This window comes from Macaca fascicularis, chromosome X (genome assembly GCF_037993035.2).
Source record: "Macaca fascicularis isolate 582-1 chromosome X, T2T-MFA8v1.1".
In the NCBI taxonomy this organism is placed as follows: domain Eukaryota; kingdom Metazoa; phylum Chordata; class Mammalia; order Primates; family Cercopithecidae; genus Macaca; species Macaca fascicularis.
In genome coordinates this window covers 91,688,675-91,712,304 of record NC_088395.1, presented here as the reverse complement: position 1 = coordinate 91,712,304, position 23,630 = coordinate 91,688,675, and the positions used below count along the sequence as shown (strand labels likewise).

The following is a 23,630-nucleotide window of genomic DNA, read 5'->3' as shown; positions in this document are numbered from 1 at the left end:
GGTGGAGGTTGCAGTGAGCTGTGTTTGTGCCACTGCACTCCAGCTTGGACAACAGAGCAAGACCCCATCTCAAAAAAATTTAAGCAGGTATGGAGGTCAGAATGTCACAAGGCAGAGAGGACTTGAAAGTAGGGAAAAAAGGCATAATATTTACTTTTGTCAAAAAGTAACAAGTACTTTTTAAAGAAGTATAACAATTATAGGAAGGAGAGAGAAAAAATAGTTCAAGGGGAGAGGTCAAGTTAAGGAAAGGTTTTTGTCTTGTTTTGTTATTGTTGATTTAAGACAGAGAACACCTGCAGCTATGTAGAAGTGGAGGAAAAGAAACTAGTAAAAAGAGAAACCAAAGACTGGAGATTAAACAGGGTGGAATATGGTCTTAGATAGGAACGAATGAGATCAAGAACACAAAGAGAAGTATGTCTTAGGAAAGGGGGATGCATGGCTAAAAAGAGGTAAGTCTTGAAGGTAGATGGGAAGAAGTTGGGAATGGTCATGTCTAATAATTTACTTTCTTCTCTATGAAACAGGAGGCACAGTCAACTTTGACAGTTATAAGAAGTTTGAGGAGAATAAAAGGTTTGTAATACCTCTTCTAGGGAAAACAATAGTAAACCACTCAGGAACCAGTAGAAGGATTGCCAAGCAGTATTAGGAAGCCTGTGTAGCATATGGCCCTCTCAAATAGTTAAGAGATGTTTTCAGATATTTAAGAGGAATAACATTAACAAAACCAAGAGACAAAGCCAAGCTTAAGTCCCATAAAACATAGATATTTTATTCCAGCTCTAGGAAACGGGGAAAAAAAAAAAAAAGAGGGAAACACATCTTTCCACACACCATTCTAATTTAACTGACATTAGTCTGGGAAAGCTAGAGCAGAAATATATGTTTATATGTATAAATATGTATGTCTTTATACATACATATATGTATTTTCAGATTTTAATCTCACTGGAGTTCATGTCTTCATTTTTTTTTAAAATGCCCTTAAAGGTCATCAAATGCAAGCTAATACTTCTACCTAAGTCTCCTCATCAATCATTTAACATTGTTTGCATTGCATTCAGTTTGTCTGTTAACCACTTATGTAATTTATCAAATTGTACATTTGGATATGTAAGGGAAAAACTTGGTTTAAGTAATACTCTATGTATCAGTTACCCATTACATGATTTTTTTCATCACTATTTGCAACGTCACACATCTTGTAGTTTTCTATGTAGTCTCTGTATGCAGTCTACTTCAGCTTCTAGTGCTGTACATATCTATATCTTCTGGGTGGGACTGCCCGTGATCCATGAGCTTGGGGTCAGGCATAAACTGTGTTGCACCTGATAAAGTATTAAAATGAAAAAAAAAAATTAGTCACTTAACAAATTTATTTTTCATACTGGGAAGACAGCAGTGAACAAACCAGATAAAAATCTCTGGTGACATAGACCTAACATTTGAGTTAGGTGAGACAAACTAATTAAATATATATCAGATGATGGTTAAGTGTTATGTGAAAAAATGAAACAAGGAGGGATATATGGAGTGCTTAAGTGATTTGTAATTTTAAATAGGGCAGCCAGGGAAAGCCTTCCGAAAAGGTGATATATGAGCTGAGAACTGAAGGAGGTGAGGGTGTGCACCCTTATAGATACCAGCAGGCAATGCCTTCCAGGATGAGCAGACAGCAAGTGTAATGGACCTGAGGTGTATCTGAGGAACCAATATGGCTGGAACAGAGTAGACAAATGTGGTGTATGTAGGGGTGGCGGCAAGGCAGTGAGAGAGAGAATGATAGGAGATGTCATCAAAAAGACAATGGAAAGCTAGGTCACATAGGGCCATGGTAAAGATTTTGGCTTTAAGTGAGATGAGAAGCTACTGGACAATTTTGAGTAGAGGAGTGAATGATGCTATGTTTTTTAAAAAGATCACTCTTGGCTATGGGGAAAAGAAACTACAGGGAAACTGCAGGGAGACCAGTTAGAAAGCAATTACAGTACTCCAAAAGACATGCTGAGGACTTTAGTTACAATGGTAGCCGTAGAAGTGGAGAAAAGGTACCAGATTCTGGATAATGCTGAAGGTAGAATGGACAAGATTTCCTAAATGGATTGACTATGTCTTATGAGCGAAACTCTTCAACTTGAGGAACCGGAAGAATGGAGGTGACATTTACTGAGATAGAGGAAAATGTGGGAGAAGCAGGTTTTTTTTTTTTTTTTTTTTTGAGACGGAGTCTCGCTCTGTAGCCCAGGCTGGAGTGCAGTGGCCGGATCTCAGCTCACTGCAAGCTCTGCCTCCCGGGTTCACGCCATTCTCCGGCCTCAGCCTTCCGAGTAGCTGGGACTACAGGCGCTGCCACCTCGCCCGGCTATTTTTTGTATTTCTTAGTAGAGACGGGGTTTCACCGTGTTAGCCAGGATGGTCTCGATCTCCTGACCTCGTGATCCGCCCATCTCGGCCTCCCAAAGTGCTGGGATTACAGGCTTGAGCCACCGCGCCCGGCCGGGAGAAGCAGGTTTACGGGAAAACAAATGAATCATTAAGTGTTGGATGTGTTAAATTTGAATTGCTTACTTAACATCTGAGTACAAATGAGTTAAGATTAGGAGATGTTAAAAAGGTTAGGAGAATGTAGGAAAGAAGACTAAGGTGGAAAGCCAGTGAATGAGGTAAGAGAACCAAGAGCAAGAGATATCCCACAGGCCAAGTGAAGATATTGTTTGAAGGAGGAAGGAATTTAACCTGTGTCAAAGGTTACTGATGGATTGCATAAGATGGAGATTGAGAATCAACTCCTGGATTTGGCAAAGTGTGGATCACTGGTGAACTTGACAGGCTTCCTGTGTCCCCGGCAAGCAGCTAAGTTATTTTCATGCATTATCTCATAATCCCACCATGAAGTAGATACTATTTTTACATTGTCCTTATTTTACAGATAAGAAAATTTTAATTTGGAGAGGTTAAGTAACTTGACCAAAGTCATTTGGCTGATATGTGGTGGAGCCAGGAATGAATCCACATTTGCCTGACCCCAACATAACAACCCAGGCTCTTCTTTAAAATGATGTTTGTAGCAGTAAAAATCTCATACAACTAGTTTTAGTACTAAACAAGATAATGCACACAAACTGCTGCATATAATACCTTGTGCATGGTAAGTAGGCAAGAGACAACTATTTTATATTTACTTTATGACATAATACTACAAACATTTTTTCAGAAATTTGTTTTTATTTTAAATACGTTCAAAATAGGATTCATTTTAAAATTAATTTTATTACATTTGGGAACCATACCTTTTCTGCATAAAAGAATTTAGTTTCCAGTTTTATAACGAAAACAAAGTAGAGAAATTGGAATACAATGATTTATCTTAAACCTATCTTTTCTAAAATGTATTTTACAGTGTGACACACCTATGTGTAACTTCATCACCAAATATATTAACCAAACAACCAGATTCATAAGTAATTAGTATTCATGATGGTGCAGGTAATGCAGCTCTCCACAGAATAAATTCTTAACCTCTTGTCTCTTTGGGGGTATGTTATAGAACTCATGTAATCTATTAACTTGGATGAGGAAAATTTGTCATTATTTTCACTTACCTCTGACTTAAATGGACATTTTCTTCAATAATGAATACAGGCAACAAAACACAATAGTAACAGCAGTGCCTCAGATTTCTTTGTCACCAACAGAAATCACAGGTATCTTATTACATTATAGTTGCAGATTATCTCAAAATATTCACACTCACCGCTACTTAAAAATTAAAAGTCATTAGACCTATTGTTAGATGCTGTTGTTTAATACACTTAAGGAAGTTCATACATTACTATGTGTTTTACTTTCTGCATTTGAAAACATTCTGAGAAGAGTTTGTAGCAAAAAAAATGGTTAGGAATCCACTGGTGGTTCTGCTGTATCTCTACTGCCATCTGGTGGGTACCATTGCTCAGTACAAGTGAAAAGAATGGTGCAACAAGTTTTTTTATCAAGCAGAAAACACTATATAGTAGGCATGTGACAAATAATTATTTTATATAAATCTCAATGTGTCAAATTTGCTTAACAGTGTTCATCAACTAAGTTATTTAGCACTTCTAAATACTTCTTTAATTTATATTCTTGTCCAAAGTTTGGTGAAAGATCTACCTTACACCAATTTCCTGAATTAGAAAGATTTTTTTGCCTTTAGATCACTCCTCAAAATTTCTTAAAAGGCTTCAAGATTTTAATTTATTCACAACTTAAAACAGAGATTCTTAGCGAGAGTAGTATGTAAAAGAATCCTCTGAAAAGCTCTTCCTAAAATCCACCTGCTTAGAGGCCTCACCTCTGGAGATTCAGATTTATAATTCTTCATAGAGTCTAGACCTATGAATTTTGAAAAACAGCGCAAAACCCTCAAGTAATTGTGATATGGATCCCTCTGGTTTAGAACCACTTAGCCTGTCATTTGATTTCTATATTTTTAAAAAGCTTCATCTCAAAGGCCGGGCGTGGTAGCTCAAGTATGTAATCCTAACACTTTGGGAGGCCGAGGCGGGCGGATCACAAGGTCAGGAGATCAAGACCATCCTGGTTAACATGGTGAAACCCCGTCTCTACTAAAAATACAAAAAATTAGCTGGGCATGGTGGCAGGTGCCTGTAGTCTCAGTTACTTGGGAGGCTGAGACAGGAGAATTGCTTGAACCCGGGAGGCGGAGGTTACAGTGAGCCGAGATCACACCACTGCACTCCAGCCTGGGTGACAGAGTGAGACTCCATCTCAAAAAAAAAAAAAAAAAAAAACACACACACACACACACACACACACAAAACACATTTCATCTCATGCTCTTATAAGCAACTAAGAATTGTATCTTTCTTAGAAATTTCTTCATTTCTTGAGTGGATTAAGGGCTCTCTTACCCTCCCAAAGAATAAGCTGTCATAAAACTCTTCTTGAATCTGAATGCCCTAATCATCATAATGCATTCCTTTGCAATTTTATGTTTGCTCTCTAATAAGAACCATTTCTGCTTAAAGCTTTTTAGAATATTTTTCAAAAAGTTGGTGTTATAACAAATAGGAAAGAAATATGTTTAAAATTATAAGACATCACTGAATTATATCTCAAATAACATGTGATAATTTAGTTCACATGTTATCTCATTGATATTTTAAGCAAGTTAGGTACAAAAAAAAGGGGACAGATAACTAATAAATTACAGAGTGAAGTTAGGATTGTTACAAATTCTCTTTTGGTTTCTTGTGTATAAAATCAGGGTAACATTCAGCATGCAGCTTCTTAGCAACTCAAATACTTAAAGACACTAGTCACTATAAAGTACTTTCTCAAACTTTTCCATTCCTTTTTTCTCTGTGTGCTTCAGTTTGGCTATTTTTTATTGATTTGTCTTTGAATTCATTAATTCTGTGCTTTCTGGTATATAGTCATCTGTTAAACCCATCCAATGAGTTCTTAATTTTGGGTACTGTATTTTTCACTTCTAGAATGTCCACTAGAAGTTTTTTTAACAGATTCCAAGTCCCTGTGACACTCCATCTTTTCATCCATTTTGTCCATCATTTCTTTTTTCTATTTCATGTATTAATTATAGTTATTTTAAAGTCCTTTTCAGTTAACTTCAATATTTAGGTCATCTGTGGGTCTGCTGTTATTGTTATATTTATTTATTTTTTCTTTTGACTGTCAGTCACATCTTCTTGCCTTTTTGCATAACTAGTATTTTGTTTGTTTGTATAGTGGACATTTTGTATAAAAGAAAGGTAGAAGCTCCAGAAGATAAAGGGCACCAGACAGGGGTGCCCTTTATCTCTTTAGAAAGGGCAAAACACTTACTATCTCAATCTAGTCAGGCATTGAGCTGGGTCTGGGCTGCGTTCTAATTTTAGTAAGAGTCAGTTAACCTCTGGTTCCTCCCAGTTCAGGTATGGCACTCCCAAGCTTCTGACTGACAGTCTGACTAGTTTCTGTCTCCACAGCACCAAAAAACTGTAGGAAATCCGGTTTTGCCCTTAAGAGGTTTTGAGTTTGGCTATTTAGTCTCTGAATCCACAAAAAATCTGGCAACTACCATGAGGGAGACATGACTCATGCATATGTGGCACATCCCCTCTCTCTAGAAGAGGAATTGGCAAACTTTTCTGCAAAAGGTTAGTAGTAAATATTTTTGACTTTGTGAACCATATGGTCTCTGTCACAAGTGCTCAACTCTGCCACTGTAGTGTAAGAGCAGCCATAGACAATACATAGATCAATGTGTGTGGGTATGTTCAATTAAAATGTCATTTCTGGACATTGAGATCCAAATTTCATGTAATTTTCACTTGCTATGAAATATTATTCTTTTGATTTTTTTCAACCATCATGGTTAGCTTGCAGAATATACAAAAATAGTGAGTCAGGACACCTCATACAGGCGGATGCCCCTCTGGGACACAGCTTCAAGAGGAAGGATCAGGCAGCAATATTTGCTGTTCTGCAGTCTCCGCTGGTGATACCCAGGCAAACAGGGTCTAGGGTGGACCTCTAGCAAATTCCAACAGACCTGCAGCTGAGGGTCCTGACTGTTAGAAGGAAAACTAACAAACGGAAAGGAAGAGCATCAACATCAACAAAAAGGACATCCATACAAAAACTCCATCTGTAGGTCACCAGCATCAAAGACGAAACGTGGATAAAACCACAAAGATGGGGAGAAACCAGAGCAGAAAAACTGAAAATTCTAAAAACAGGAGCACCTCTTCTCCTCCGAAGAATCGCAGCTCCTCCCCATCAATGGAACAAAGCTGGACGGAGAATGACTTTGACGAGCTGACAGAAGTAGGCTTCAGAAAGTCGTTAATAACAAACTTCTCTGAGCTAAAGGAAGATGTCCGAACCCATCGCAAGGAAGCTAAAAACCTTGAAAAAAGATTAGATGAATGGCTAACTAGAATAAACAGTGTAGAGAAGACCTTAAATGACCTGATGGAGCTGAAAACCATGGCACGAGAACTACATGACACATGCACAAGCTTCAATAGCCGATTCAATCAAGTGGAGGAAAGGGTAACAGTGATTGAATTAATGAAAAATTAATGAAACAAAGCAAGAAGAGAAGTTTAGAAACAAAAGAGGAAAAAGAAATGAACAAAGCCTCCAAGAAATATGGGACTATGTGAAAAGGCCAAATCTATGTTTGATTGGTGTATCCGAAAGTGATGGGGAGAATGGAACCAACTTGAAAAACACCCTTCAGGATATTATCCAGGAGAACGTCCCCAACCTAGCAAGGCAGGCCAACATTCAAATTCAGGAAATACAGAGAACACCACAAAGATACTCCTCGAGAAGAGCAAACACAAGACACATAATTGTCAGATTCAGCAAGGTTGAAATGAAGGGAAAAATGTAAAGGGCAGCCAGACAGAAAGGTTGGGCTACCCATAAAGGGAAGCCCATCAGACTAACAGCAGATCTCTCAGCAGAAACTCTACAAGCCAGAAGAGAGTGGGGGCCAATATTCAATATTCTTAAAGGAAAGAATTTTCAACCCAAAATTTCATATCCAGCCAAACTAAGTTTTATAAGTAAAGGAGAAATAAAATCCTTTACAGACAAGCAAATGCTGAGAGATTTCGGCACCACGAGGCCTATTTTACAAGAGATCTTGAAGGAAGCATTAAACATGGAAAGGAACAACCGAAACCAGCCACTGCAAAAACACGTCAAACTGTAAAGACCACCGATGCCAGGAAGAAACTCCAACAACTAACGGGCAAAATAACCAGCTAACATCATAATGACAGGATCAAATTCACACATAACAATATTAACCTTAAATGTAAATGGGCTGAATATGCCAATTAAAAGACACAGACTGACAAATTGAATAGAGTCAAGACCCAATAGTGTGCTGTATTCAGGAGACCCATCTCACGTGCAGAGACACACATAGGCTCAAAATAAAGGGATGGAGGAAGATCTAACAAGCAAATGGAAACCAAAAAAAAAAAAAAAAAAAAAAAAGCAGGGGTTGCAATCCTAGTCTCTGATAAAACAGGCTTTAAACCAACAAAGATCAAAAGAGACAAAGGAGGCCATTATATAATGGTAAAGGAAAAATTCAACAAGAAGAGCTAACTATCCTAAATATATATGTACCCAATACAGGAGCACCCAGATTCATAAAACAAGTCCTTAGAGACCTACAAAGAGACTTAGACCCCACACAATAATAATGGGAGACTTTAACCCCCCACTGTCAATATTAGACAGATCAATGAGACAGAAGGTTAACAAGGATACCCAGGACTTGAACTCAATTCTGCATCAAGCAGACCTAAGAGATATCTACAGAACTCTCCACCTCAACACAACAGAATATACATTCTTCTCAGCACCACATCGCACTTATTCCAAAATTGACCACATAGTTGGAAGAAAAGCACTCCTCAGCAAATGTAAAAGAAGAGAAATCACAACAAATTGTCTCTTAGACCACAGTGCAATCAAATTAGAATTCAGGATTAATAAACACACTCAAAACTGCACAACTACATGGAAACTGAACAATCTGCTCCTGAAGCACTACTGGGTACATAACGAAAAGAAGGAAGAAATAAAGATATTCTTTGAAACCAATGAGAACAAAGACACAATGTACCAGAATCTCTGAGACACATTTAAAACAGTGTGTACGGGGAAATTTATAGCACTAAATGCCCACAAGAGAAAGTAGGAAATATCTAAAATCAACATCCTAACATCACAATTAAAAGAACTAGAGAAGCAAGAGCAAACAAATTCAAAAGCTACCAGATGGCAAGAAATAAATAAGATCAGAGCAGAACTGAAGGAGATAGAGACACAAAAAAATCCTTCAAAAAAAAAAAAAATCAATGAATCCAGGAGTTGGTTATTTGAAAACATCAACAAAACTGATAGACCACTAGCAAAACTAATAAATAAGGAAAGAGAGAAGAATCAAATAGATGCAATAAAAAAATGATAAAGGGGATATCACCACCAACCCCACAGAAATACAAACTACCATCAGAGAATACTATAAACACCTCTACGTAAATAAACTTGAAAATCTAGAAGAAATGGATGTATTCCTGGACACATACAACCTCCCTAGACTAAAACAGAAAGAAGTTGAATGTCTGAATAGACCAATAACAGGCTCTGAAATTGAGACAACAATTAACAGCCTACCAACCAAAAAAAGTCCAGGACCAGACAGATTCACAGTCAAATTCTACCAGAGGTACAAGGAGGAGCTGGTATCATTCCTTCTGAAACTATTCCAATCAATAGAAAAAGAGGGAATCCTCCCTAACTCATTTTATGAGGCCAACATCATCCTGATACCAAAGCCTGGCAGAGACACAACAAAACAAGAGAATTTTAGACCAATACCCTGATGAACATCGATGCGAAAATCCTCCATAAAATACTGGCAAAACGAATCCAGCAGCACATCAAAAAGCTTATCCACCACGATCAAGTAGGCTTCATCCCTGAGATGCAAGGCTGGTTCAACATACACGAATCAATAAACGGAATCCATCACATAAACAGAACCAATGACAAAAACCACATGATTATCTCAATAGATGCAGAAAAGACCTTTGACAAAATTCAACAGCCCTTCATGCTAAAAACTCTCAATAAACTAGGTACTGATGGAACGTATCTCAAAATAATAAGAGCTATTTCTTACAAACCCACAGCCAATATCATACTAAATGTGCAAAAACTGGAAGCATTCCCTTTGAAAACTGGCACAAGACAGGGATGCCCTCTCTCACCACTCCTATTCAACATAGTGTTGGAAGTTCTGGCCAGGGCAATCAGGCAAGAGAAAGAAATAAAGGGTATTCAACTAGGGAAAGAGGAAATCAAATTGTCCCTGTTTGCAGATGACATGATTGTATATTTAGAAAACCCCATCGTCTCAGCCCCAAATCTCCTTAAGCTGATAAGTAACTTCAGCAAAGTCTCAGGATACAAAATAAATGTGCAAAAATCACAAGCATTCCTATACACAAATAACAGACAATCAGACAGCCAAACCATCAGTGAACTCCCATTCACAATTGCTACAAAGAGAATAAAATACCTAGGAATCCAACTTACAAGGGATGTGAAGGACCTCTTCAAGGAGAACTACAAACCACTGCTCAATGAAACAAAAGAGGACACAAACAAATGGAAGAATATTCCATGTTCACGGACAGGAAGAATCAATATCATGAAAATGGCCATACTGCCCAAGGTAATTTACAGATTCAATGACATCCCCATCAAGCTACCAATGACTTTCTTCACAGAATTGGAAAAAACTACTTTAAAGTTCATATGGAACCAAAAAAGAGCCCACATTGCCAAGACAATCCTAAGCCAAACGAACAAAGCTGGGGGCATCATGCTACCTGACTTCAAACTATACTACAAGGCTACAGTAACCAAAACAGCATGGTACTAGTACCAAAACAGAGATATAGACCAATGGAACAGAACAGAGGCCTCAGAAAGAACACCACACATCTACAACCATCTGACCTTTGACAAACCTGACAAAAACAAGACATGGGGAAAGGATTCCCTTTTTAATAAATGGTGCTGGGAAAATTGGCTGGCCATATGTAGAAAGCTGAAACTGGATCCCTTCCTTACACCTTATACAAAAATTAATTCAAGATGGATTAAGGACTTAAATGTTAGACCTAAAACCTTTTACCTTAGAAGATAACCTAGGCAATACCATTCAGGACATAGGCATGGGAAAGGACTTCATGACTAAAACCCCAAAAGCAATGGCAACAAAAGACAAAATAGACAAATGGAATCTAATTAAACTAAAGAGTTTCTGCACAGCAAAATAAACTACCATCAAAGTGAACAGGTAACCTACAGAATGGGAGAAAATCTTTGCAATCTACCCATATGACAAAGGGCTAATATCCAGAATCTACAAAGAACTTAAACATATTTACAAGAAAAAAACAAACAACCCTATCAAAAAGTGGGTGAAGGATATGAACAGACACTTCTCAAAAGAAGACATCTGTGCAGTCAACAGACACATGAAAAAATGCTCATCATCACTGGTCATCAGAGAAATGCAACTCAAAACCACAATGAGATACCATCTCACACCAGTTAGAATGGCGATCATTAAAAAGTCAGGAAACAACAGGTGCTAGAGAGGATGTGGAGAAATAGGAACGCTTTTACACTGTTGGTGGGAGTGTAAACTAGTTCAACCATTGTGAAAGACAGTGTGGCGATTCCTCAAGGATCTAGAACTAGAAATACCATTTGACCCAGACATCCCATTACTGGGTATATGTTTATTGTGGCACTATTCACAATAGCAAAAACATGGAACCAACCCACATGTCTATCAATGATAGACTGGATTAAGAAAATGTGGCAAATACTCACCATGGAATACTATGCAGCCATAAAAAAGGATGAGTTCATGTCCTTTGTAGCGACATGGATGAAGCTGGAAACCATCATTCTAAGCAGACTGTCACAAGGACAGAAAACCAAACACCGCATGTTCTCACTCACAGGTGGGAATTGAATAATGAGAACACTTGGACACAGTGTGGGGAACATCACACACAGGGGCCTATTTTGCGGTGGGGGAGATGGGAGAGGGACAGCATTAGGATAAATACCTAATGTAAATGATGAGTTAATGGGTGCAGCACACCAACATGGCGCATGTATACCTATGTAACAAATCTGCACGTTGTGCACATGTACCCTAGAACTTAAAGTAGAATTTTTTAAAAAAATAAAGAATATAGGTTTTGCATATTTATCACCTAAAAAAAAATAGTGAGTCGAGTCAGAATTGGCATACGAGCCATAGTTTCTCAACTTCTGCTTTAGAGGGACATTAATTTTGTAAGACTGTGAGAGATTTCATTCTGCTTTCATCAGATTCTTGAAGAGGTCTATGACACCAAATTTCTAAATTTGTGATTCCCAAAATAACAATTTTCTCCATTAATGTACATGAGATGGTAGAGAACCACCAAACTCATATTCAGAGCCACAACATATAGTTGGACAGTACACCCTATCTCTTCTGTATGGTGATAAGTGGTAGCCATGGCTAGGCTCACTAGGTAAGTGACTTGCTCCTTAAGTATGCTCAGTGAAAATCTGTTTCTCATCAAAATGGCTAATTACTCTAGGCAAATGATAATAATGATATATTTTAATACCCACTGATACCCTTTAGTATGTCCCTGGCATTGTAGTTAGTGCTTTACATGCAATATCTCATGTAATCCTCACAACCATGTGAGAACTGTTATTGTCCCTTTTTTGTTGGATGAGGAGACTGTGGCTTGAACTGTTTGATAACCTGTCCCAGGTAACAGAACTAGTAAATGCTGGATCTGGGATTTTGATTCAAGTGTTATTCTATAACCTGTGCTCACAATCACTACTGTTTCCCATGGTGAAAAAAAACTGTTTTATTCTACATATGAAACGTGGAAATGGTGAATCCCAAGGTTATACTGTATAATAAACTCCAAATGATATATTTTTATGTACTGGGTGTTGGTATGCCCCAAAAGTTCACATGTTGAGACCCTATCTCCCCCATTGTGATGGTATTAGGAGGTGGGGAGCTTTGGGAAGTGATTAGAATTAGAGGAGGTGATGACGGTGGAACGTTCGTGAATGGGATCAGTAGTGCCCTTATGAATCTTGAGAGAACTTGCTTCCCTCTGCTCTCTGCCATGTGAGAACACAATGAGAAGTAGGCTGTCTACAAGCCAGAAAAGGGCCTTCACCAGAACCTGACCATGTTGGCACCCTGATCTCAGAATTTCAGTCTCTAAAACTGTAAGAAATAAATATCTGTTGTTTATAAGTCACCCAGTCTATGGTATTTTTTACAGCAGCTCAAACTGACCAAGACATATATGATAAGAATGAGTAGCACTGGCGTCTCTTTCTCCCTCTGCATCATCTCGATAGAATGCTTTTCATATACCACGTCACCCAAGACAGGCAAATAAAGCGTTCCAGAATCTAGATGTGTGAACAAAAAGACATTAGCTTTGGAAGGTTTTGGTCCCACTGTTAAGGTGTAGTATGTTTCATCTTCATAAAGATACTTTGGAATTAACAGGCATTTGGAAAAATGACCATACATTATATTCTTGTGAGAATATGGTCACCTGCAGATTAGTCAGAGAGTCTAAAAACTGTAAAACTTGTCTTGATTAGTTAGGAGAGAAGACAGAGGAAAATAGTAAAACTCAAATCAGGTTTGTTATTCAATGACAGTTTTTATGAAGATTAAGTGAGAGGAGGGGGCTGAAATTAGAGACTAAATTCCGGTTTTAAATTAGATAACCTATACACAATGGAAAGAGCTTAGACTCTGATGTCAAGAAGATCTAGGCCATAAACACAACTCTGCTACTCACAAGCTATATGATTTGGGGCAAGTTATTTTAGCTCCCTGAGTCTCAGTCTCTTCATCATAAAATGGGAATAATTACCGATCCAGCAGAGGTTTTTGTTTTGTTTTGTGGGTAAGGGCTGAATAACATAATATACTTCTAGCTCTCTGCATCACAGTATGTGTTTGATACAGGGTGGATATTATTATTCCCCAACCTCTGAGTTAGTCACCTTTCCTTTGCAATAAGACAACGGGTTTTACAATTCACATTGTACATATAGATAAACCTATGCAAATCCATAAGAATACATTGTCAAAATGGTATTAAACACTCTGTCACCTTCTTTGTGATCACAGTAAAATCATGGCAGTATTTGTTTAGAAAGTATAATTGTCACTGTTTGGTTTCACAAAGTATTTATTGCCAGTATGGAATACCAGCAACATTATAAGTATTATAATTGATGATATTTCTACTATTTGATGCTGAAAGTTCTTTTGGTGCCTAAACTTAATAAAACTAAACTTAATAAAAATAAAACAGTCTTAAGATTGACAGGGAGACTGATAGGTAAATAGCACAAAAAATGGAAGCTGACATTTCTTTATGTAGGTGTGACTCATCCCTTTAAAATTACAGAATCTAGAAAGGCCCATTTCCCCCACCTGATAAAATAGCTCAAATTTATAAAGTTATATTAAATGCTTCACCCAATCAACGTGTTGGTGCTACTCTATATACTCACATACAAAGATCTATATTATGAACTATGTGGTAATTTAAAGCCATTGCAGGTACCTAAGTACCTCATAACCTAAAAAGAAACACAAACCACAGATTGAAAAAGACAAAATATTTATGGGGAGAACACATCTTAGTTCAAACCACTAATGATAATGCAATCAAATTATTTAAGAAAAGAATGAAAACAAAATTAACTTATACCCAACAAACCTGAAGTGGATTCTGATTTGGTCTTCGCTTCAGAGCTGAGTTCTGTTGGCAAGGGCACTGAGTGTTTCAAGACGTCAGTTGTTTTTGCAGGTACTTCTATTTCGACAGAGGATCCTAGCTGTTTACCAAACAGATTTTTCCTTCATAAGTAAATCATTTTACTAATTCCTTCATCTACTTTCTCATTTTATCCTCGACCTCTGTCCAGTACCCTCATTACAAGCCAACACCCACCCAAACAAAACTCAATGTTGACCGCCTTGCTCCATGTAAACTCTACCTTAGTTTTTTCTTTATGTTTAGGGAGTGACTCTTCTTTGCTGCTTTTTGTCCACAGTGATTTAACTGCTCCAAAAATTTGCTGGCTTGTAGCATATATCTTTTTCCCTGTTACCTAATTAAAACAAAAAGTAAGTCAAATAACATATTTTTAAAAGTTAAAATTAAAAATGTATTTTAGATTTGTCAGGTTTTTTTTTTTTTTTTTTTGAGAGGGAGTCTTGCTCTGTCGCCCAGGCTGGAGGGCAGTGGCGCGATCTCGGCTCACTGCAAGCTCCGCCTCCCGGGTTCCCGCCATTCTCCTGCCTCAGCCTCCCGAGTAGCTGGGACTACAGGCACCCACAATCGCGCCCGGCTAATTTTTTGTATTTTTAGTAGAGACGGGGTTTCACCGTGGTCTCGATCTCCTGACCTTGTGATCCGCCCGCCTCGGCCTTTGTCAGGTATTTTATGTGAACACTCAGATCAGAATCAATAAAGATATAAATCTCTAAATCATATAACACAAAGCACCATTTCTAAAATTTTATATGAAAAAATTGTTGTGTCACGCAAAGGGTTATAATGTATAATCTGCATTCACACTGTAACATATAAATTTGAAACTATGTCTTTTTAAAAATTTTTTTCAGCTTTAGTGAGATTAGACTGACATATATAAAATTGTATCTATTTAAGGTATATAACATGGTGATTTGATGTAAGTGAAAACTGTATTAACAGAAGTTTGGGGAATATAGTTCGAGATAATGAACTGCTGACTGAGAAAATGAGATTTTTAGCATGCTACAAAGTTAATGCTTTTGCTTAAAATTTAATGGTGCTTTCTCCATTCATAAAGAAATAAAAAGCATCAACTAATTCCTCCAAAGAATAATATTCTTTTGTGGTAGAAAGGTAAAATAAACAATGACTGATAAATACACTCAAGAAGAGAATGGGATGCTGGCTGAATTCCTACAGTTACTGTTATTTTCATTCATCTCTATTTCTCTTTGAAAATCTACTTCTGATTTCTTCTTTTTCCTATTCTTCTCCAATCCTTTTGTTTATTATAGTTAAAGTAATTTCAATAGCCATTGATTTTTCAAGTTTTGAAGATGTTTTGAGGAGTTTTCCAGGATTACGATTTCTACAAACATAAATTTTTTAAAAATTATGTTTCCATCCTCAAAAATAGAAATATTTATTGTTTTTACTAAGTATATCTCTATACTTGAAAAGTTAAGTAATAAACTAATATAAAGAAATTCCTCCTCCTCCTCAAATATAACCTTGGTTAACAGTTATACATATATTCTTCCTGAATTTTTACTCATACATACATTATACATACACAGATTTTAAAACAAATGTAATGTTAATATTTATAGATCTTTCAAAAAAGATGAGGTAGATCTATATGTACTGGCATGAATGGAAGTCCATGATGAACCACTAATTTGAAGAAGTTACAGAATAGATTACATAATACAATCTCAATTAATTTTTCAATTAAATTTTAAAATAAATTACACATGTATTTAGTTTGTTTTCCTTTTCAAATACTTGGGATCACAGTAAACATGTTATTCTGAGATATTATTTTTTTAAAAGCTTGACAATATTTCAAAGGCATGGTTCTATATTACTTTATATGCCATAGGTCTACTTTTTAAATTTGCTTCTTAGTTTAGTATTCTATAATGGATGCAACACAATTTGTTGAACAAATTCCCTATTGAGGCACAATGATTTAACAAATCCCCTATTGGTGAGCATATGGACTGTTTTCCTTTTTGTGGGTAGGTAGATGGCAAGAATAAGCAATGATGAAATTAGTATCCTTATACATACAACTGGGACCATAACCCTTATAGTATTTCCTCAAAATAAATTCCTAGAGCTGAAATTTCTGCACGAAGAGTACACACATTTTAATTTGACAGTATTACCATGTTGCTCTCCAGAAAGTCAGCAATATACTGCAGCAATTTACATTCCCACCAAGAGTATATATCTGTTTTCCTACCCTATTTACCAGCAGTGATATTATAAGTCTTTTAAATCTTTGTCAAATTTAAAGGCTACAAACCAATATCTAAATGATTTTTCAAATTTGCATTTATTTGTTGATGAAATCAAGTATCTCACGTACATTAGGCCATTTTTGTTTCTTATTTTGTAGACTGCTTGTTCAGGTATTTTTTCATTTTCCCAGAGGGCACATTCATCTTTTGCTCATTGATTTATAGGAGTTCTTAATACATGAAGGATATTAGTGCTTTGTCACATATGTTACAAATAGTTTTCCTAGTTTTTCATGTATCCATTAACATTGTATATGGTAATATTGTAATCTACAGAAATGTATTAATTTTGATGTTGTCAAATATGTCAACTTTTTCTTTGATGGCTTCTAGATTGTAATTTGCTTAAGAAAGCCTTTCCTATCTCAAGATTAAACAGGTATTCCTCTTATTTCTTCTCATACCTTTTATAGTATTCTAGTTTATGGTTAGATGTTTATTCCACCTAGAATTAGTTTTCCCACGATAGTTGGTAAAGGTCTGAGTAATTTTCCAAACAGCCAATTATCCCAACACATTTCTCGAAAAAAAAAAAAAATCTATCATTTCCATTACACACTGATTTGAAATGCCACCTGTACCACATATCCATCCCTACCCTCATGTGTACAAAGATATACTCAATATAATTGATTGAATATTCTCTTTTGTCCTCTTGATCTATTTTATTATGTATGCTATAGTAACCAATACACAGTAGACAGACAACAAATATTAGGTGAATGAATGTCACACTCCATTCAAATCCAGGGCTTTTGTAGGAACTGAATTAAATTTCTAGATTTTGAAACACCTGCCGTATTTCAACATTTAGTCTTTCATCCAGAAACAGGATATATCTCCAAAGATATTCAAGATTTTTTGTTAAACATTCTTTACATATAAGTGAGATCAAACAGTATTTGTCTTTCTGTGTCTATCTTATTTCACTGAGTATAATGCCCTCTGGGTTATCCACGCTGTTGCAAATGGCAGAATTTCCATTTTTAATGGCTAAATAGCACTCTGTTGTATATATGTACCGAATTATCTTTATCCATTTATCTACTGAGAGACACTTAGGTTGTTTCTAATCTTGACTATTGTGAATAATGCTGCAATGAACATGGAGGTGCATATATTTCTTCAAGATACTGATTTCATTTTTTTTTTTTTTATATATATATGCAGAATAGAAGCAGAGAGTAGAATGGAGGTTGCCAGGGGATAGGAGTGAGGTAAATGAGATGTTGGTCAAAGGGAACAAACTTTCAGTCATAAGATGAACAAGTTCTGGGTATATAATGTGCTGCATGGGTGGTGATGGATGTGTTAATTTGATTGTAATAATCATTACACTATAAATGTATGTCAAATCATCATGTTGTACACCTTGAATATATTTAATCTTTATTCATCAATTAAATATTGTGAAAATTTAAAAATACCCTTCAGTAAAGTTTGATAGTTTATTTTTCTTTTAAACAGGTATTAAAACATTATTTGGTAAGTCTATTCTTAGATATTTTATAGCTTTCAAAGACAGACTACTTGTTACTTATTACATAAGTTAATAATAAAAATATTGTGAGGAAAATTATAAAGAGCAAAGAGTAATTCCATCTTGAAGAGTATTTTCAAAATGATGAATAACTGGAGTGAGTCTTTCATTGTTCAAAGGACCTTCTAGACTATCATTTCTTAAACTTTTTAATATCATAGACACCTTGGAGAAGCTCTTGAAAGCTATAGGCCCTTTCCTTCAGAAAAATACAGATACAGTAAAAAGCTCTCACCTGACATCCTTTTAGGAGACGTGACTGATTAATAAAATGTTTTTTAAATTTATTATAAATGATGTTTGTAGAATGCTGAACATTCATTCCTATCAGGTGCTCTCCAAAATGCTAAGGTACTATCTTTCGGAAGTTGATTAGTATGCTTATCAAGAGTAAGTTCCCTTTTTCCCCAAGTTGCTACATCAGTTTTACTTGTAATTAAACAGTCTAAATGTAACATAATATGATAAAATACAATTATAAAAATAATTATTGTTTCTAGGAAAATTAAGTTAAATGCTTCATAAAGACACAGATGTGAATGGCTAAAAAAATAACTGCTATGAAATTAGAGGTGAGCAAGACAATTATAACAGCTGGGAGAAGTAATAAACATCTAAAAGGATTCTGCACTCATCTTTTTTTTAATGTTTTTAATTGTTCATTCTATTTTAAAGGAACCTAATCTGGAAATTATAGAAGACATACTACAAACATGGCTTACCGTTGGAAAGATGTTATAGATCTTTAACCAGTAGACCAATACTCAAAGAAAAGCCCTACTTCAAAACAGAGAAAAGGAAAGACTTTTTTTTTTTTTTTTGAGATGGAGTCTCAATCTGTCTCCCAGGCTGGATGGAGTGCAATGGCGCAATCTCGGCTCACTGCAACCTCTGCTGTCTGGGTTCATGTGATTCTCGTGCATCAGCCTCCCGAGCAGATGGAATTACAGGCGCCCGCCACCAGGCCTGGCTAATTTTTGTATTTTTACTAGAGATGGGGTTTCACCATATTGGCCAGGCTGAAGAAAGACACTTATGTTTTAATTTGAAGTAAAATTGTGGGTATATATTTTTATATATATTTTTACAACTCGCTGCTTTAACACTTTTGATTAATTGTTAACTACTAGTCCTGATTATGTCAAATAAGGTTTTTCTTGTACACCCATGACTTTTCATAAAGTTTTGGAGAGGAGAGTGTGCTACAGACTCTCTAAAGTCCATCATGAATCTCAGGTTAAAAAAATTATATATTTGAATTTTTAAAATATTAAATATGATATTATTATAGTCAAAAGAAAAGCAAGGATTTCAACCCTAAGAATTAAAGTAACAATTATTTACCCCAGAAGAACATTTACAAGTTAATCTCTTATATTAGAAAAATTGCTATTTGAAGTTCAGCAATTCTTTTTTTTCCTTTTGTAAAAGTAAAATTCAATACTTTATTTTAAACAAGAAAAATAAGACACATACTATGATCTCATTCTTACCTGTCTATTCATACATTTGTTTTTCTATCTCTGTGTATGTATGTTAAGATGTCTAGAAGAACATTCCATCCAAATGTGGACATGGATATTTGTATGGATAGATGCATTTTGGGTGATTTTTTTCCCTAAACTTTTCTGAAATATTTAGATTATCTAAAGATAAGCAGGCACAATTTTTAAAAACAACCATGATGTCATTACTCTTAGAAAAAAGAAGAATCAGGGCTGGGCACAGTGGCTCACGCCGATAATCCCAGCACTTTGGGAGGCCGAGGCAGATGGATCACCTGAGGTCAGGAGTTCGAGACCAGCCTGGTCAACCTGGTGAAACTCCGTCTCTACTAAAATTACAAAAATTAGCTGGACATGGTGGTGGGCGCCTATAATCCCAGCTACTCGGGAGGCTGAGGCAGGAGAATTACTTGAATCCAGGAGGCGGAGGCTGCAGTGAGCCAAGATTGTGCCATTGCACTCCAGCCTGGGTGACAAAGCAAGACTCCATCTCAAAAAAACAGAAAAAAAAAAAAAAAGAAGAATCAGTGGAAGCATCATCCACTGGGAGGAGTAATGAACATGGAGGCCAAAAAATCTGAAGCTCAGTATGATGTTGGGCAAATCAGTCACTATGAAACTCCTCTGAGCCACAGTTTCCCTATAGATAAATGAGAAAAGATCAAAGTTGAATTAAATGAGCTTAATGTTTTCTTCCAATACTAGCATTTTATTGATTTCAGTGGTTAATTCCTATGTAAATTATTAAGAAAGTTTTAAAAATAAGTTTACCATGTTATCAATTATTTCAGGTATAAGTAGACTTAATGAATAATGTTCTCCTCCTCTGTTACGAGCTTCTATAGTTTGATCACATTACAAACTACATAGTACACCATATCCTTGACACTCTCAAAATATTGATAGGCAACTTTCTCTACATCAATAGTTAAAGAGATGAAGCAATGGGAATACAAGTACAGAAAGTCCTTCTGGTAACACCACACATTGTTTCAAGCATGAGGGGGATATGTTAACTGTTGGTAATTAAGAGGAGAAGGAAAAGAGGGAGAAAAATGCATAACCCAAAGTTTTCCTTCTCAATCTGAACATGTGTTAAAAATAAAATACTGACAAAAACTGTTCAAATCATTAAAAGAATCTGGATTTGTACTTAAGCTCACAAGAAAAAGACAAAACAACTATAATAAGCATTTATACAGGTGTTTCTTAATTCTAAGTGGTTTCAATATTGAGTTCGTGTGTGTGTGTGTGTGTGTGTGTGTGTATGTGTGTGTTTTACGTTCAAAAACCACTGAAGCCAATCTATCAACTGGTTGTTTCTCATGTCAGGTTAATCTGCTGAACCAAACAGCTGCTAGTATTTTAATCTTCTTTTAAATAAAAATTGAAGTTTATATACCTTAATAATGGAGCAGTATTTCTCCCCATAAATTCTAATTCAGTGTCTCTGAACGTAATCCTCAAATCTGCCTTTACATTGTTGAATTATATTTAAACAAATTCATCCTATTAAGATGGCATTTACCATGCTGAGATGCTAATGTGATTTGGCCAACAGAGTTGACACCAACTACATCTCTTAAAATTAAATGTTGAAGGTGCTGTGTAACATTTAAATATTGTCACACTGAGAGTTTAAACAAATACTGAAATGTTGCTATTATTTAAAAAGAACTTACCTTAGCAATTATTATGGACTGAACTGGGTAGCAAACAGTTGCTCCTAAAGTGGCCAGTCCCAGAGGATAAGTAATTTTCTTAAACTTGGAACCTATAAAATGCAAATAAATTATTAAACTCCAAATATATGCCACCAGAGAGTTGATGTTCTTATACTGTAATGCTTTCTTTGCTCCCCTGGTAAGCCATGACACTCTGTTAAATTACTTTTTATGTAATTATACCAATCAAGATGGAAGCCAAAATGCCCTTAAGGATCTCAAGTCAATTACCCCTTAGCTGTCATGTCCAATTTAACAAAAGTATTCTCAATCTAATACTGACAATTACCTACACAAAAGGAATGGATGATTTTCTGCTGCTTGAAAGCTAGGTATTTTTCATGTCCTACGAAACCCAAATTTATAACCACAATTTTGCAAGTATCTAATAAAGCATGATAATATAGAGAATTAATTAACTACTGTGTTTGTGACACCATATTAAAGTGTAATGGACTCTCTCTTACGTCTCCTTTTTGATTAAGTATTTAGGAAGGTTAGTTACTCAACTAAATAATCAGCTAAGGACTTTAACAGGTGCATAACTCCTTCATGTCACTGATTTAGAATACTGAATAATAACTGCAAGTAACTTGACATAATTAATGCATATCAAAAAGTGCCTTAACTATGCATCATTTAAGAGTTATTTTCATATCTTTTTTTGGTAACAAAATCCTTTCAAAATATCTTTCAAATAGAATCTCCCTAGGAAATTCAATATATAAAACCTATAAACTTGATGCTGCTGTGACTAACTTTGGGGTAGGAAGCTCTGTATCAAACCCTGGCTATATGGCTTTTCCTTTATCCTGATACCACCACTAAACACTTCCATGAAACTAAGGGTTCTACAGAATAGTTTGAAATCCACCACTTTAAGCCATAGCTTAGTTCCAAGTAACTGTTGATTCAAAATAATATGTACGTTAAATGCTTCTCTGAGTATCTTAGACTGTATATATGATCTGGGTAATTGGATGATGGATTTTTAAATTGGGATAAGTACTTTCATGATCTGAAGCAGCTTATACAATCCCTAATCTAAAAAGGGAACAGCCTATCTGGTATATTATACAAATGAAAATGAATGTTTGCAGGCAAATTTGCAGTTTACGTAAGAGAAAAACTAGAGGTCTCTATCGGTCTGGTTTAACTATTATTAAGGAAGCTTTCTATAGTCATGTCTATAATGGACTGAGGTGGGGGGTGGCGGGCGGCCAGGCTGATTCGAACTAGTTTAGCTTTTCTTTAGATTTAGACTTTTGTGGTATGCAGAAAGAGGGTTTAAGTATATTAAAATGTCCTAAGTTGCTCCTTTACTCTAGTCCTGCTCGCTGTTATTCCGTTACCTATAGTTAAATTTCTTATTTCATAATTCTAATATCTCTTGATATAAGTTCCCTTGACTTAACCAAATTCCCCTAATTGTGCTGCTCCTAAACATAGCAGGTGGCAGTTTTTCCTTATGTGTCATTTTAAAGATTTTAAAAAGACTTACAGTCATCCTCTCTTTACCTGATGAGAGGCCAGTCTGCAAGAAAAAACTACTCTGATATTTGCTGTTCTCCTCTATTTTTAAATAAAATGCATCCTGACAAGCAAATACTGAGGGATTTCATCACCACCACACCAGCGTTGCAAGAGCTCTCAAAGGGAGCACTAAACACGGAAAGGAAAAACCATTACCAGCCACTACAAAAACACACTGAAGTACACAGACCAATGGCACTATGAAGCAACTACATTAACAAGTCTGCAAAATTAACCAGCCAGCACCATTATGACAGGATCAAATTCACACATAACAATATTAACCTTAAATGAAAATGGACTAAATGCCCCAATTAAAAGACACAGGATGGCAAGCCAGACAAAAAGACAAGACCCATCGGTGTGCTGTATTCAAGAGACACATCTCATGTGCAAAGACACACACAGACTCAAAATAAAGGATGCAGGAACATTTACCAAGCAAATGGAAAGCAGAAAAAAATCAGGGGTTGCAATCCTAGTGTCTGACAAAACAGACTTTAAACCAACAGATGTCAAAAAACACAAAGAAGGACATTACATAATGGTAAAGGGTTCAATTCAACAAGAAGAGCTAA

The 23,630-nt window shown here is 36.0% G+C and overlaps 1 protein-coding gene and 1 long non-coding RNA gene across 12 annotated transcripts in view; one reads left to right on the top strand and one right to left on the bottom strand.

Annotated features, from left to right (window-relative positions):
• The window catches only part of APOOL (apolipoprotein O like), a 100,155-nt gene that overhangs the window by 17,404 nt on the left and 59,121 nt on the right, over nt 1–23,630 (bottom strand). For 6 of the 11 annotated variants that reach the window (XM_074028923.1, XM_065538089.2, XM_074028922.1 and 3 more), the window contains 4 exons: nt 21,478–21,569; nt 14,683–14,796; nt 14,403–14,520; nt 753–1,334 (listed from right to left, as the gene is read on the bottom strand). In XM_074028923.1, coding sequence (XP_073885024.1) covers nt 1,246–1,334; nt 14,403–14,520; nt 14,683–14,796; nt 21,478–21,569 — 413 coding nt within the window. In that variant the 3' untranslated portion in view covers nt 753–1,245. Of the gene's footprint in view, nt 1–752; nt 1,335–14,402; nt 14,521–14,682; nt 14,797–21,477; nt 21,570–23,630 lie in introns of those variants that run through there. The other 5 variants (XM_074028918.1, XM_065538091.2, XM_074028919.1 and 2 more) reach the window with 1 other exon arrangement.
• LOC141409370 (uncharacterized) lies at nt 82–3,207 on the top strand. Its single transcript, XR_012429800.1, has 2 exons — nt 82–2,202; nt 2,516–3,207. It is a non-coding gene; the product is annotated as an uncharacterized lncRNA (long non-coding RNA).